Source organism: Chiloscyllium plagiosum, unplaced genomic scaffold (assembly GCF_037043375.1).
Source record: "Chiloscyllium plagiosum isolate Xiang-an unplaced genomic scaffold, Cpla_swu_hap1 HiC_scaffold_35, whole genome shotgun sequence".
Classification (NCBI taxonomy): domain Eukaryota; kingdom Metazoa; phylum Chordata; class Chondrichthyes; order Orectolobiformes; family Hemiscylliidae; genus Chiloscyllium; species Chiloscyllium plagiosum.
Window position 1 is genome coordinate 33,398,371 of NW_028270173.1, and position 13,374 is coordinate 33,411,744.

General features: G+C 46.9%; 1 protein-coding gene across 2 annotated transcripts in view; it reads left to right on the forward strand.

Annotated features, from left to right (window-relative positions):
• The window catches only part of LOC122541248 (complement C3-like), a 91,275-nt gene that overhangs the window by 53,906 nt on the left and 23,995 nt on the right, over window positions 1–13,374 (forward strand). For both annotated transcript variants that reach the window (XM_087979486.1, XM_087979487.1), the window contains exons 15-17: window positions 4,262–4,391; window positions 8,263–8,344; window positions 9,697–9,743. In XM_087979486.1, coding sequence (XP_087835612.1) covers window positions 4,262–4,391; window positions 8,263–8,344; window positions 9,697–9,743 — 259 coding nt within the window. The remainder of the gene's footprint in view (window positions 1–4,261; window positions 4,392–8,262; window positions 8,345–9,696; window positions 9,744–13,374) is intronic.

The window sequence follows — 13,374 nt, forward strand, 5'->3', positions numbered from 1 at the left end:
GGCATGGAAAGGTAAACCACTCCCTGTCACAAAGAGATTGGATAGAATGGGAGAAATAAGACGCGCTGCATTTTCTGTTTCATTTGCTCTGCTCTGAGAGATGGGCACAGCCTGGCAATTTGTTGCCCATCCCTCATTGCCTGCCAAGTGCAGTGCCTTGCTAAACCATTTCAGACTGCAGTTAGGAGTCAATCATGTTGCTGTGGATATGGATTCATGTGTAAAGACAGATCAGTCTAAGATGGTAGTGAGTTTGCCAGATCGTATGTTATGAGAACAATTGACATCACTAAAATGATGCATAAGACTATAAGATGGAGGAGTAGAATTAGGCCAATAGGCCCATGGGTAAGTGGGGGGTGGGGGGAGGGGGGAGAGGGGGGGCAAGGGTTAGACCTTAAGGCCGTAAGACATAGACACAGAAATTAGGCCTTTCTGCCCATTGAGTTGGCTCTGCTATTCAATATTTCTCAACTCAATCTACCCATAACTTATCACCCATGATTGAATGGCGGAGCCAACTCAATGGGCTGAATGACCTAATTTCTGCTCCTATGTCTTATGGTTTTATGGCAAAAGTGAGGACTGCGGGTGCTGGCCCTTGATCCCTTTACTAATCAAGAACCTATGTCTCTCTCTCTCTCTTTCTCTTAATGACCTGGTGTCGAAAACCTTCTGCCACAGCCTTCTGTGACAATGAGGTCCACAGTTTCACCACCAGAAATTTCTCCTCATCCCAGTTCTAAATGGTTGCGCCTTCACTCTGAGGCAGGAGTTTAAATTCCACCAGCTACCTGGCTGTGGGGTTTGAACTGCAGTCAGTAAATCATTACATTGGGTTTGGGGATGAGCAGGCCAGTAGCAAAGCCACTGCACTGCGATCCCCCCCTTCACTGGAGACTTTACTCCTTATACGCAGAGTAACATCTTGCCCCTTAAGATTGTGTTGCACATTTTCACTGGACTGATTCCTGGGGTGAGATCATTGACCTTGAAGGAGCATAGAACATAGAACAGAACAGCACAGTATAGGCCCTTCGATCCTCGATGTTGTGCTGGCCTTTTATCCTACTCTAAATCAGCTTGAGAAGACGCGGTGCATAATCTCCAGAATTCAGAAGATCAGAAGGGGTCTGTAAAGTTCTGAAGGCATTTAACAGGGGAGGTGCTGGAGATATTTTAACCCCTGCCATGGGTGACTGTTGGACAGAGGGTCATTGTTTCTGAATAAGAGCCCAGCCATTTAGGACTGGGGTGAGAAGATATTTGGTAACTCAAGTGGTAATGAAACTTGGAAATTCTCTATCATTGGAGAGCTGGGGTGACCCAGTGCTTGAAAATATAAAAATAAGTCACAGGTGAGGTGCCAAAAGACTAGAGGTTGGCTAACATGGTGCCACTATTTAAGAAAGGTGGTAAGGAAAAGCCAGGGAACGATAGAGCAGTGAGTCTGACATTGGTGGTGGGCAAGTTATTGGAGGGAATCCTGAGGGAAAGGATTTGCGTGCATCTGAAAAGACAAGGACTGATTAGCGATAGTCAACACGGTTTTGTGCGTGGGAAATCATGTCTCACGAACTTGACTAAGTTTTTTGAAGAAGTAACAAAGAGGATTGATAAGGGCAAAACAGTGGATGTGCCCTACATGGACTTCAGTAAGGTGTTCGACGAGGTTTCGCATGGGAGACTGATTAACAAGGTTAGATCTCATGGAATACAGGGAGAACTAGCCATTTGGATACAGAACTGGCTCAAAGGTCGAAGACAGAGGGTGGTGGTGAAGGGTTGTTTTTCAGACTGGAGGCCTGTGACCAGTGGAGTGCCATAAGGATCGGTGCTGGGACCACTGCTTTTTGTCATTTATATAAATGATTTGGCTGTAAACTTAGGAGATATAGTTATCAAGTTTGCTGATGACACCAGAATTGGAGGTGTAGTGGACAGCAAAGAAGGTTACCTCGGATTACAACGGGATCTTGATCAGAATTGAAGTTAATGATCAGCCTTGATCCTGTTGAATGCACAGGCAGTCAGGGATCAACGACTTGTTATCGTATTCTTCCATTTTAACACATAGGGTAGTTTTAACATCAGCTGTCAGGGCAAAACAACAGATATAAGCTCCCTACCCAAGCCCTGCCTGATTCTCTTAAACACATGAATAAAGATTGACTCGATCGGGCTTGTACTCACTGGAATTTAGAAGAATGATGGAGGATCTCAAAGAAACTTATAAAGTCCTGATGGGACTGGACAGGCGGGAGGCGGGAAGAATAGTCCCGATGCTAGGGAAGCCCCAAACAAGGGGTCACAGTCTACAAATAAGGGGGAAGCCATTCCGGACTGAGAGGAGGAAGAATTTCTTCACTCAGGGTGCTGTGAACCTGTGGAATTCTGTCCCACAGGAGGCTGTTGGAGCCAGTTTGTTAGATATATTCAAGAGGGAGCTGGATGTGGCCCTTGCAGCTAAAGGGGTCAAGGGGTACAGAGAGAAACTGGGAATGGGGTACTGAGATTGTGCGATCAGCCATGATCGTATTGAATGGTGGAGCAGGCTCGAGGGGCTGAATGGCCTACTCCAGCACCTACTTTCTAAACATCAAAGAGAATGTATACTGGGGAGCACCCCAACCTATATCCATTTTACATTCAGTTTTTCTGAAGTTACATTTAAAAAGGTGAACTCACTATAGTCTTATCAGATCATACAGCTACTCTCCCATTAGGGAGAGATAACCAGTGGCGGCTTAATCTCAGGTTCACCATGCCTCAGGCAAGGGGAGAGATTGAGAAAATGAGGTAACTTCAGCTGGTGCGGGGATTGAACCCATGCTGCTTATATCATTAACTAGCTATCAACTACGGGAACTGATCAACCCAAACCCATTTAGGTTGCTGCCCGTAGCGTCTAATGGTGCTCCATTATCATTCTGAGGTTGAGGTGGAAAAGAGAAATGGAGAAGAGAATCTAAAGATCTCCTCCTGAGATCAATTGGCTCTATTTCCTCACCATCAGTAGTCCCGAGTTGGCGATGACGAGACCAACCGCATCAATACAATGGCAATCCGAGGTGGGAAACTCTGCAGTGAGGAACATATCGCCTGACTTCCCAAAGCTTGTCCATCATCTGCAGGGCACAAGTCAAGGATGTGATGGAGTCCTCCCCCAGAGGGGTGTGTCTCATTGAGCAAGCCTAAAACCACCCAGGACAAAGCTGCCTTCTTCATGGTCAGCCTTGTACAGCTGGCAAGGAGGTTGAGTATGATGCTGAAAATGTGTTGCTGGAAAAGCGCAGCAGGTCAGGCAGCATCCGAGGAGCAGGAGAATCGACGTTTCGGGCATGAGCCCTTCTTCAGGAATGGTTGAGTATAATGGACAAGATGCACTGTGGCAAACTGGTCAATGGTCCTTTGACAGCATTTTGTTAACTTGGGACCTCCGACAATCAGAAGGATGAGGGCGGAAGACAGTCGGGGGCACCACTACCTGCAAATTCCCCACCAAGCCAGGCCCCATCCTGACTTGGAACTATATTGGCATTGCTTTACTGTTGCCACGTTACCATTATGGCATTCCCTTCCTGAAGGCACTGTGTGTTTACCAGCACACTTGGACAATATCAGTTTAAACAAGGGGCATTCTAGAAGGGAAGTTAGGACATATAACAGACATCTGCCTATTGCATGCACTGGTGATGCCTATAATGTCGTGAAAAACAAAACCAAAAGTAGAATAGTTTTGATATGTTCCTGAACCATCCAATAGCTAATCCATGTTAGTTATAATGGTCATCTTAACTAAACCTACTGAGCACTGAACTAACGGAATCGAGTGAAAAACCATTTTAAAAGCCAGAGACTCCATCTCGCTAAAGTGAGTTAAAAACCACACAACACCAGGTTATAGTCCAGCAGGTTTATTTGGAAGCACTAGCTTTCAGAGTGCCGCTCCTTCATCAGGTAGCTAGCTGTTGGACTGTGACCTGGTGTTATATGATCTTTAACTTTGTCTACCCCAGTCCAACACCAGCGTCTCCACATCATGGCGAAAAATCGTTGGCGGAGTTTCAAATCTAGAAGTTTGTCAGGTCTTTGCCAAGTTCCTGGAGGGTGGGAGAGGTCAAAAATGGGTCTGGATTTCTGAAGTGTCAACTGTTCCATTCTCTGAACCTTAATGTGCAGAAAGTGATTTGAAGCACGGGTTAGCGCGGTCAAAAGCGGAAGCGATGTTGGACTGATGCTCCATTTTCACCCACTCAAGGTCTTTGAAGATTTGCATTCCTACGAAATTGACACATCCTATGGAAGCGGGAAGGATGCTTTAGGTGTCTTCAGTCATTCTAGGCTGCAACCCTTGTCCAATCTAATGCCACCATTCCCGGAGCCAGCAGGTAATGTTCTACTGATGACCCGTGCGTCAAAACAGCCCTGGTGATATCAAGGTAAAGTTGCCACAGTCTTATCGGACTGCATGCCTGCTCTCTCATTGGGAAGGACGAGAGAAACAACTGGTGGCGTTATCTCCTCAGCTGAGGGTCACCCTGCTTTAGGTGAGGGGTGAGGTTGGGAAGGAGAGTCTTTCATGGTATAGCCGCAGCTGGTGTGGGAACTGAACCCATGCTGTTGGCATCAGGTACCAGCCGTCCCCAAACAGTCCTTCCAGCTGAAACAGAGGTTTGCCTATATCTCCTCCATCCGAGTCAACTGTATCCGGGTGTGGTCTTCTTGACATCGGTGAGACCAAAATGGACGGTGACTGGGAGGTCAGGCTGGCCCTTACAGACTCAACTGAGATGCTCAACGAAACGTTAACTAAATGAACGTTTCGTTGAGCATCTCAGTTGAGTCTGTAAGGGCCAGCCTGACCTCCCAGTCACCGTCCATTTCAAATCCCCCTTCCCACTTCCTTTCCGACATGACCATCCTTGGCCTCATCCATTGCCAAAATGAATCACAGCGCAAATTGGAGGAACACCTCATCTTCCGCCTGGGCGGCCTACAGCCGGGAGGGCTCAACATTGAGTTCTCCAATTTCAAATAACCTCCCTCCCCATCCCCTAACTCCCTTCCCTTCCACTCTCTCTGCTACCAACAGGATTCATTCCTCCCATTGACCAACCAGGTCGGACCCTCTGCCTGTCTCCACCTACACCATCCTCACCACCCTGTCCCCTCCCCACCCAAAACCCTCCCCCACCACCCCTTTATCTGCATCCCCATCCTTAGACCTGAAGAAGGGTTATACCCAAAATGTTGGCTTGTCCATCTCCCGATGCTGCCTGACTTGCTGTGTTCTTCCAGCCTCCTGTTTGTGTAGCCAAGTGAAGGGACATTACAAGTTGGAGAGGCTTTAATGGTGACCTCAGTGGGTGCAGGTATTGAACCCACACTGTTGGCATCACATACCAGCCATCCAAGCGAAGGGACAGTGCAAGTTGGCAATATGTTGCGATACTTGGTGAAACGCTGGGACATAAGTGTTTTCTAAAACAACGGTTGCAGAGGTGAAAACAAAAATCCGGTGGATGGTCGAAAGCAGAAAGGAGTGTGAAACAGCAAGAGACTGGAAAAGAGCAGTTACCTGGGCAATATCTTTGCAGAGGTTAAACAATCGTAGGCCTATGTGAATTGCTAACAAGCCCGGAGTTATCCCTCGTAATTACGGCCAAGGTCAGGGTAGACAGTGGCAATGGAGATGAAAGAACAGTCCTTCACAGGGCAGGAGACAGCAAGGATGATATGACAAAAGGGGTGATGAGGACGCAAGGGAAAAGGAGACAGTAAGGAGACAGGAAAGCAAAAAGTGGATAGGTGGGAAGGAAGATTGACAGGTGGGACAGATCATGAGGACGGTGCTGAGCTGGAAGGTTGGAACTGGCATAAGGTGGGGGGAGTGGAAATGAGGAAATGGTGAAATCCACATTGATCCTGTGTGTTTGGAAGGTCCCAAGGCAGAAGAATAGGCGTTCTTCCTCCAGGCTTTGGGTGGTAAGGGAGTGGTAATGGAGGAGGCTTAGGACCTGCATGTCCTCGGCAGAGTGGGAGGGGGAGTTGAGGTATTCGGCCACAGGGTGGTGGGGTTGATCGGTGATTGGTGTCCTGGAGATGATCCCTAAAGCGCTGTGTGAGGAGGCGTCCAGTCTCCCCAATGTGGAGGAGACCGCATCGGGAGCAACGACTTCAGTAAATGACATATGTGGAAGTGCAGGTGAAACTTTGATGGATGTGAAGGCTCCTTTGGGGCCTTGGATGGAGGTGTGGGGGGAGCTGGGCGCAGGTTTTGCAATTCCTGCAGTGACAGGGGAATGTGCCGGGAGGGGAGGGTGGGTTGTTGGGGGGCGTGGATCTGAGCAGGTAGTCACTGAGGGAACGGTCTTTACAGAAAGCGGATAGGGGTGGGGAGGAAAATATATCCCTAGTGGTGGGGTCCGTTTGTAGGTGGCGGAAATGGGGGAGGATGATACCATGTCTCCAGAGGTTGGTGGGGTGGAAGGTGAGGATGAGGGGGGTTGTGTCCTTGCTGCAGGTGGAGGGGTAGGTTTTGAGGGCGGAAGTGCGGAACGTGGATGAGATGCGTTGGAGGGCATCATCAACCACGTGGGAGGGGAAATTGCAATATTTAAAGATGGAGGTCATGTGGTGTGTTCAGTGGTGGAACAGGTCCTCCTGGGAGCAGATACAGCAGAGGCAGAGGAATTAGGAATGAAAGATTGCATTTTTGCAGGAGGCAGGGTGGGAGGAGGTGTAATCCAGGTGGCTGTGGGAGTCAGTGGTTTGCAGAAAATGTCAATGTTGAGACGACCTTATTCCTAATTCCCTTATTCCCAATTCCTCTCCCACATGGTTGATAATGCCCTCCAGCGCATTTCATCCACATCACACACCTCTGCCCTTGAACCCCACCCCTCCAACCGCAAGAAGGACAGAACACCCTCACCTTCCACTCCATCAACCTCACCTCTCCCTTACCACCCGATGCCTGGAGGAAGAACGGCTCATCTTCCACTTGGAGACCCTACAAGCCCATGGCATCAACAGGGAATTCACCAGTTTCCCCTCTCCCCCCTCACCTTACCCCAGTTCGAACCTTCCAGCTCAGCACTGTCCTCATGATCTGTCCCACCTGTCCATCTTCCTTCCCACCTATCCGCTCCACCCTCGCCTCCGACCTATCACCTTTACCCCCACCTCCATCCACCTATTGCACTCTCAGCTACCTTCCCCCCAGCCCACACCCCTCCCATTTACCTCTCCACCCCCGAGGCTCCCAGCCTCATTCCTAATGAGGGTTTTTTTACTTGAAACATCGATTTTCCTGCTCCTCAGCTGCTGCCTGATGTGCTCAGGTGGAACTGTGTCAGGGAGCAAAGACAGTGAAGTCAGACTGTGAGGGGACTTGAGAGACAGGCAACATTACAATCCCGACCTGGGACATAATACTCGCCCCCCCCTCCCCACCGTCAACAGTTGGGTAAACAGCAGCTGCAGCGAAACAAATTTCCACATTAAACAACAGGATCGGTTTCAACTGCTCTGAGGGACTTGAAACATTAAATCTGATTTCTCTCCACAGATGCTGCCAGACCTGCTGAGCTTTTCCAGCAATTTCTGTATTTGTTTCTGATTTATCTGGATGTGCCAGTGACCCTCACACCACATGGACATATCTATGTGTTGAACACAAAACAAATAGTACTTTGAAATATTTTTCCTGCCGATCATCGAGTCCAGGCTAATTCCTAATGGGAATTTCACATCATTTTCATAACTGTACCTGGCATTCAAGTGATTGTAAGTGATAGAACCTTTTCAGCCACTTTTAAAAGTGCAAAAGGCAGTCGATAAGTTTAAGGCTTGACATATACGTTTGAGTCACATTGACTGGAACTGGTGGCTGGAGAGGTTAATATTCACAAAGATTGCCTGATATATGGTCTGCGCAACATTTAGTTTCTTCGTCTATCTTACAGCATAGAAGGAGTGCCTTGCAGTCCACCATGCCTTTACTGGCCCGCAGGAACTGCTAACCCCACTATCCCATTCCTTCCCAATTGCTCTGTCCTTTTGCCCCAATCCAAGCAATTACCTACTGCCTTTTGAAATGGCTTTCCACCAACCTCTTGGTCAGATCTTCAGCAGAAGACTTGAGTAAAGCCTGGAACAATAAATGTGATGAACTGCAATTCTGTCCCGAGTTTAAAAATACACCCTTGCTGAAATTTGGATTCACTGACTTTATCGTTATTTCTCCTGACCGTACAGTTCAAGGCCAGCCGAAGGGTCTTCCATCAAAGAGAAGATGGACGTTGGAGTCCATTCCTGGAAGTGGAAGTGGAAATAGCAGGTATGGCAGAAAATCCCTGGCTTCATACTTTAATCAGGCTGTAATTATTTAAGTGTCGAGAACCCTTCCACAGGGCAGAATTTGTGGTTATTCCTTGAAAATGTTGGGTTTTCAATATCTGTGGTGTGTGGCCATATCTTGAGGAGCCAACAATGGATTTCATTCGTAGGATCCTGACAGTGTGGAAGCAGGCCATTCAGCCCATCTAGCCCACACTGACCTTCCAAAGAGCATCCCATCCAGACCCACCCCATCCCCATAACCTTGCATTTCCCATGGCTAATCCTAACTGGCACATTTTTGGACTGTGGGAGAAAACCAGTGCACTTGGAGGAAACCCACGCAGATACAGGGGAATGTACAAAATCCACAGAGACAGTCACCCAAGGGTGGAATCGACATTTTGCCCAAAATGTCGCTTTTCCTGCTCCTCGGATGCTGCCTGAACTGCTGTGCTTTTCCAGCACCACTCTGATCTAAACTCTGGTTTCCAGCATCTGTAGTCCTCACTTTTGCCTTTCCTTTGGGTGCTCCTGTTTCCTCCCACAATTCAAAGATGTGCAGGTCAGGGTGAATTGACCATGTCAACTTGTTCGGGGCTGTGTGGGTTAGGTGCATGTGTCAGGGATAAATATAGGATAAACGGGTAGGGTAATGGGTCTGGGTGAGTTAATCTTCAGAGGGCTGGTGTGAACTTGTTGGGATGACGGGCCTGTTTCCATACTGTAGGGATTCTATCTATGGTATACACATAGTCACAAATGCAATTCGGATTCTGTACAGTAGCATATCAAAGAAGCAAACAAACATTGGAGTTTGACTCTATCCAAACAAACTAAAGGCATCTCTTACTTATATTTGCATGCATTTGAGGCACCCCCACGCTTTATTGGAGGGCAGACAGTTGATGAAGCAGTTGGAGATGATCTTGCTCTGAATATTTCTCTGAGGAAGTCCTATCTACAGATCCTTAGGTTGTGAAGATATTAATTATCTGGATTATGCACCGTTTGCCATGTCGGCTTGTGGAGAGGCAGTTTAATTCAGAGGCCAGTTCACTCCAGGGGAATCTTGCTTCCTCCTTTCATTATTTTGGCTGGAGAAACAGTGGAAATACACAATGAGCTATTAATTCCACTCTCCCAAAGTATTGTTAGCATTCCTCTGAAATGAAAACTATGACCACAAGATCCTGCAGAATGCATATACCTGTCATAACACATCGAAGCCACAGCCAACATGACCCAGGCTCATTCTCTTTCTCTGCATTTGATATTCTACATAAAACCTCAACACATGAAGCCAAGAAAGATAATACACAATCCATTAAAGGTTCTCCTTTTCTCTTGCAGCTTAACATCTGATAAACCTCCTGCCGATTCCCAGAATGTTCATGATGGTGAGCAAATGGAATTGTAATGGTTACGTTCATGATGTGATTTGTCCTGTCAAATTGAAAGTAATGACAGTATTTGCATTGTGGTGAGCAGATCGTGAGAAAATTGAGAGTTTGTTATGAAGTTCACCCAGTTGCTGGAGTGCATCTTTACTTTCACGATCCGGTGTAGAATGGGATCATCGTTGACCCGGAGCCCATTTGACATAATGTTGGGTTTTACAGTGTTTTTGCTTTTTCTAAAATTGAATGGAGTGTGCACGGGTAATCCTTGCATTGTCCATGATCTTCCACATTGCTTCAAATCATGAAGTGTAACTGCATTTGCCATGACTTTGGCAAATAATCCTTCCCCTCTCTTACCCCACCACCAAACCAAAACCCCAGCATCGCATTCACACTTACGCACAAGAATTCTGAGAGGCATGGCATTCTAACCAGAACGCCATCAATAAGCACATTGATTTAGATCCCATCTACCTCCCTTTGGAAAAAAACCTGAAATGACATCACCCATGTTATAAAAACCAAGACCCATACATAGAGAGGTGGGACAGCGAGCTAACTTACATATTTATTCTCAACCTGAGCTACAAATCTTCTCAAAAATCACTAACCCTTGGTCTATTAAAGATTTGTGGAGTGTTTAGATAGTTGAAAGCTTCAATAGCTTTGGCAAATTGAATTAAGGAGAATCCAAAGGGTTTTTACAAATATATTAAGGGCAAAAGGGTAACTGGGGAGAGAATAGGGCCCTTCAAAGTTCAGCAAGGCAGCCTTTGTGTGGAGCCACAGAAAATGGGGGAGATACTAAATGAATATTTTGCATCAGTATTTACTGTGGAAAAGGATATGGAAGATATAGACTGTAGGGAAATAGATGGTGACATCTTGAAAAATGTCCAGATTACCGAGGAGGAAGTGCTGGAATGTCTTGAAACAGGTAAAGATGGATAAATCCCCAGGACCTGATCAGGTGTACCCGAGAACTCTGTAGGAAGCTAGAGAAGTGATTGCTGGGCCTCTTGCTGAGATATTTGTATCATCAATAGTCACAGGTGAGGTGCCGGAAGACTGGAGGTTGGCTAACGTGGTGCCACTGTTAAAGAAGGGTGGTAAAGACAAGCCAGGGAACTACAGACCAGTGAGCCTGACCTCAGTGGTGGGCAAGTTGTTGGAGAGAATCCTGAGGGACAGGATGCACATGTATCTGGAAAGGCAAGGACGGATTTGGGATAGTCAACATGGCTTTGTGCGTGGGAAATCATGTCTCACAAACTTGATTGAGTTTTTTGAAGAAGTAACAAAGAGGATTGATGAGGGCAGAGTAGTCGATGTGATCTAAATGGACTTCAGTAAGGCGTTCGACAAGGTTCCCCATGGGAGACTGATTAGCAAGGTTAGATCTCATGGAATACAGGGAGAACTAGCCATTTGGATACAGAACTGGCTCAAAGGTAGAAGGTGGTGGTGGAGGGGTTGTTTTTCGGACTGGAGGCCTGTGACCAATGGGGTACCACAAGGTTCGGGGCTGGGTCCTCTACTTTTTGTCATTTGCATAAATGATTTGGATGCGAGCATAAGAGGTACAGTTAGTAAGTTTGCAGATGACACCAAAATTGGAGGTATAGTTGACAGTGAAGAGGGTTATCTCAGATTAGGCAACTGTTGGAATATTGTGTGCAATTCTGGTCTCCTTCCTATCGGAAAGATGTTGTGAAACTTGAAAGGGTTCAGAAAAGATTTACAAGGATGTTGCCAGGGTTGGAGGATTTGAGCTAGAGGGAGACGTTGAACAGGCTGGGGCTGTTTTCCCTGGAGCGTCGAGGCTGGGGGGGTGACCTTATAGAGGTTTACAAACTTATAAGGGGCATGGATAGGACAAATAGACAGAGTCTTTTCCCTGGGGCCGGGGAGTCCAGAACTAGAGGACATAGGTTTAGGGTGAGAGGGGAAAGATATAAAAGAGACCTTTTTCACACAGAGGGTGGTACGTGTGTGGAATGAGCTGCCAGAGGAAGTGGTGGAGGCTGGTACAATTGCAGCATTTAAGAGGCATTTGGATGGGTATGTGAATAGGAAGAGTTTGGAGGGATATGGGCAGGGTGCTGGCAGGTGGGACTAGATTGGGTTGGGATATCTGGTCAGCATGGACGGGTTGGACCGAAGGGTCTGTTTCCATGCTGTAAATCTCTATGAATCAATGACTCTAATAGCTAACTTTTGTGTCAGCAATGCCAATAACAAGGCTCCAAATGCAGCTCCACACTCCAGATGCATTGGTCACCTTGTCTCCATGTTAAAAGTGAATGCAAGGACCTGGTGAGAGAATTTTCCTTCCTTTTCAGGAAATTGCCTATTTATTTGAGGAGGTGGTTTCCAAAGCCACGTGCGCGCAACAAACAATGCACAAATGGCACAAAACATTCAGGGCTGTTCTTCGAATGTTCAGCAATAACATTTCCCGATCTTTTACTAAATGCCCCGATATTCATGGAACCCAAGTTCCCGTCTGCTCTGATGAAGGGTCATTTGACCCAAACTGTCAACTCTGTTGTATCCCCCAGTGGTTGAGTGGTTAGCACTGCTGCCTCACAGCGCCTGGGACTTGGGTTTGATTCCAGCCTCGGGTGACTGCCTGTGTGGACTTTATACATTCTCCACATTGTCTGTGTGGGTTTCCTCTGGTTTCCTCCCATAATCAAAAGTTGTGCATGTTAGTTGAATTGGTCATGCTAAATTGCCCTGTAGTGTTCAGGGATGTGTAGGTTAGGTGCATCACCTGTGGTAAAAGTAGAATAATAGAGTAGGGGAATGGGTCTGGTTGGGTTGCTTTTCAGAAGATTAGTGTGGAGTTGTTGGGCTGAATGGCCTGTTTTCACACTGTCGGGGTTCTATGCTGCCAGACCTGTTGAGTGCTTTCAGCAGTTTCTGTTTTTGTTTCTCATATGTTTAATTTGCTGCTCCATCAGTGTATCGTCCAGCTTAAAATATAATGGGCATAAACTCCCCACTTGTCTTCTGCATGCCCTCTTTCAAACTATTCAATTAAGTCATAGCGTCATAGAGTTATACAGCACTGAGTCAGATCCTTTGGTCAACTCCTCTCTGCTGATCGGATATCTGAAATTGATTTCGTCCCATTTGCCAGCGCATGGCCTATATCCCTCTAAACCCTTCATATACCCATCCAGATGCTTTTAAAATGTTGTATTTGTACCAGCCTCCTTCACTTCCTCTGACAATTCATTCCATACACGTACCCCCTTCTGCGTGAAAAAAGTTGCCTCTCAGGTCCCTTTTCTCCCACCTTAAACCCATGCCCTCTATTAATGAACCAAATAGGTTTGCATGCAAAACCCTCATTGACTTTCCTTCTCCATTCTGCCAAAATCCTTACACTTTTCTGCACCAAGTTCCATCTGCTACCTGACTGCCAAATCTGCTAAATTTTCAATGTCAAATTTTCAGTGTAACCGCACATCTAGCATTCACCACATTCAGGAATTTACGATCTCAATGTCGCTTTGTGTGTGTGGGGGGTGGTGGTGGTGGGGGGTGCAGGCTGGTGGGGGGAAGGCGGGTGGGGATTGGGGTGTGGGGGGGGTGTGAGAGGGGAAGTCAGTCAACATCC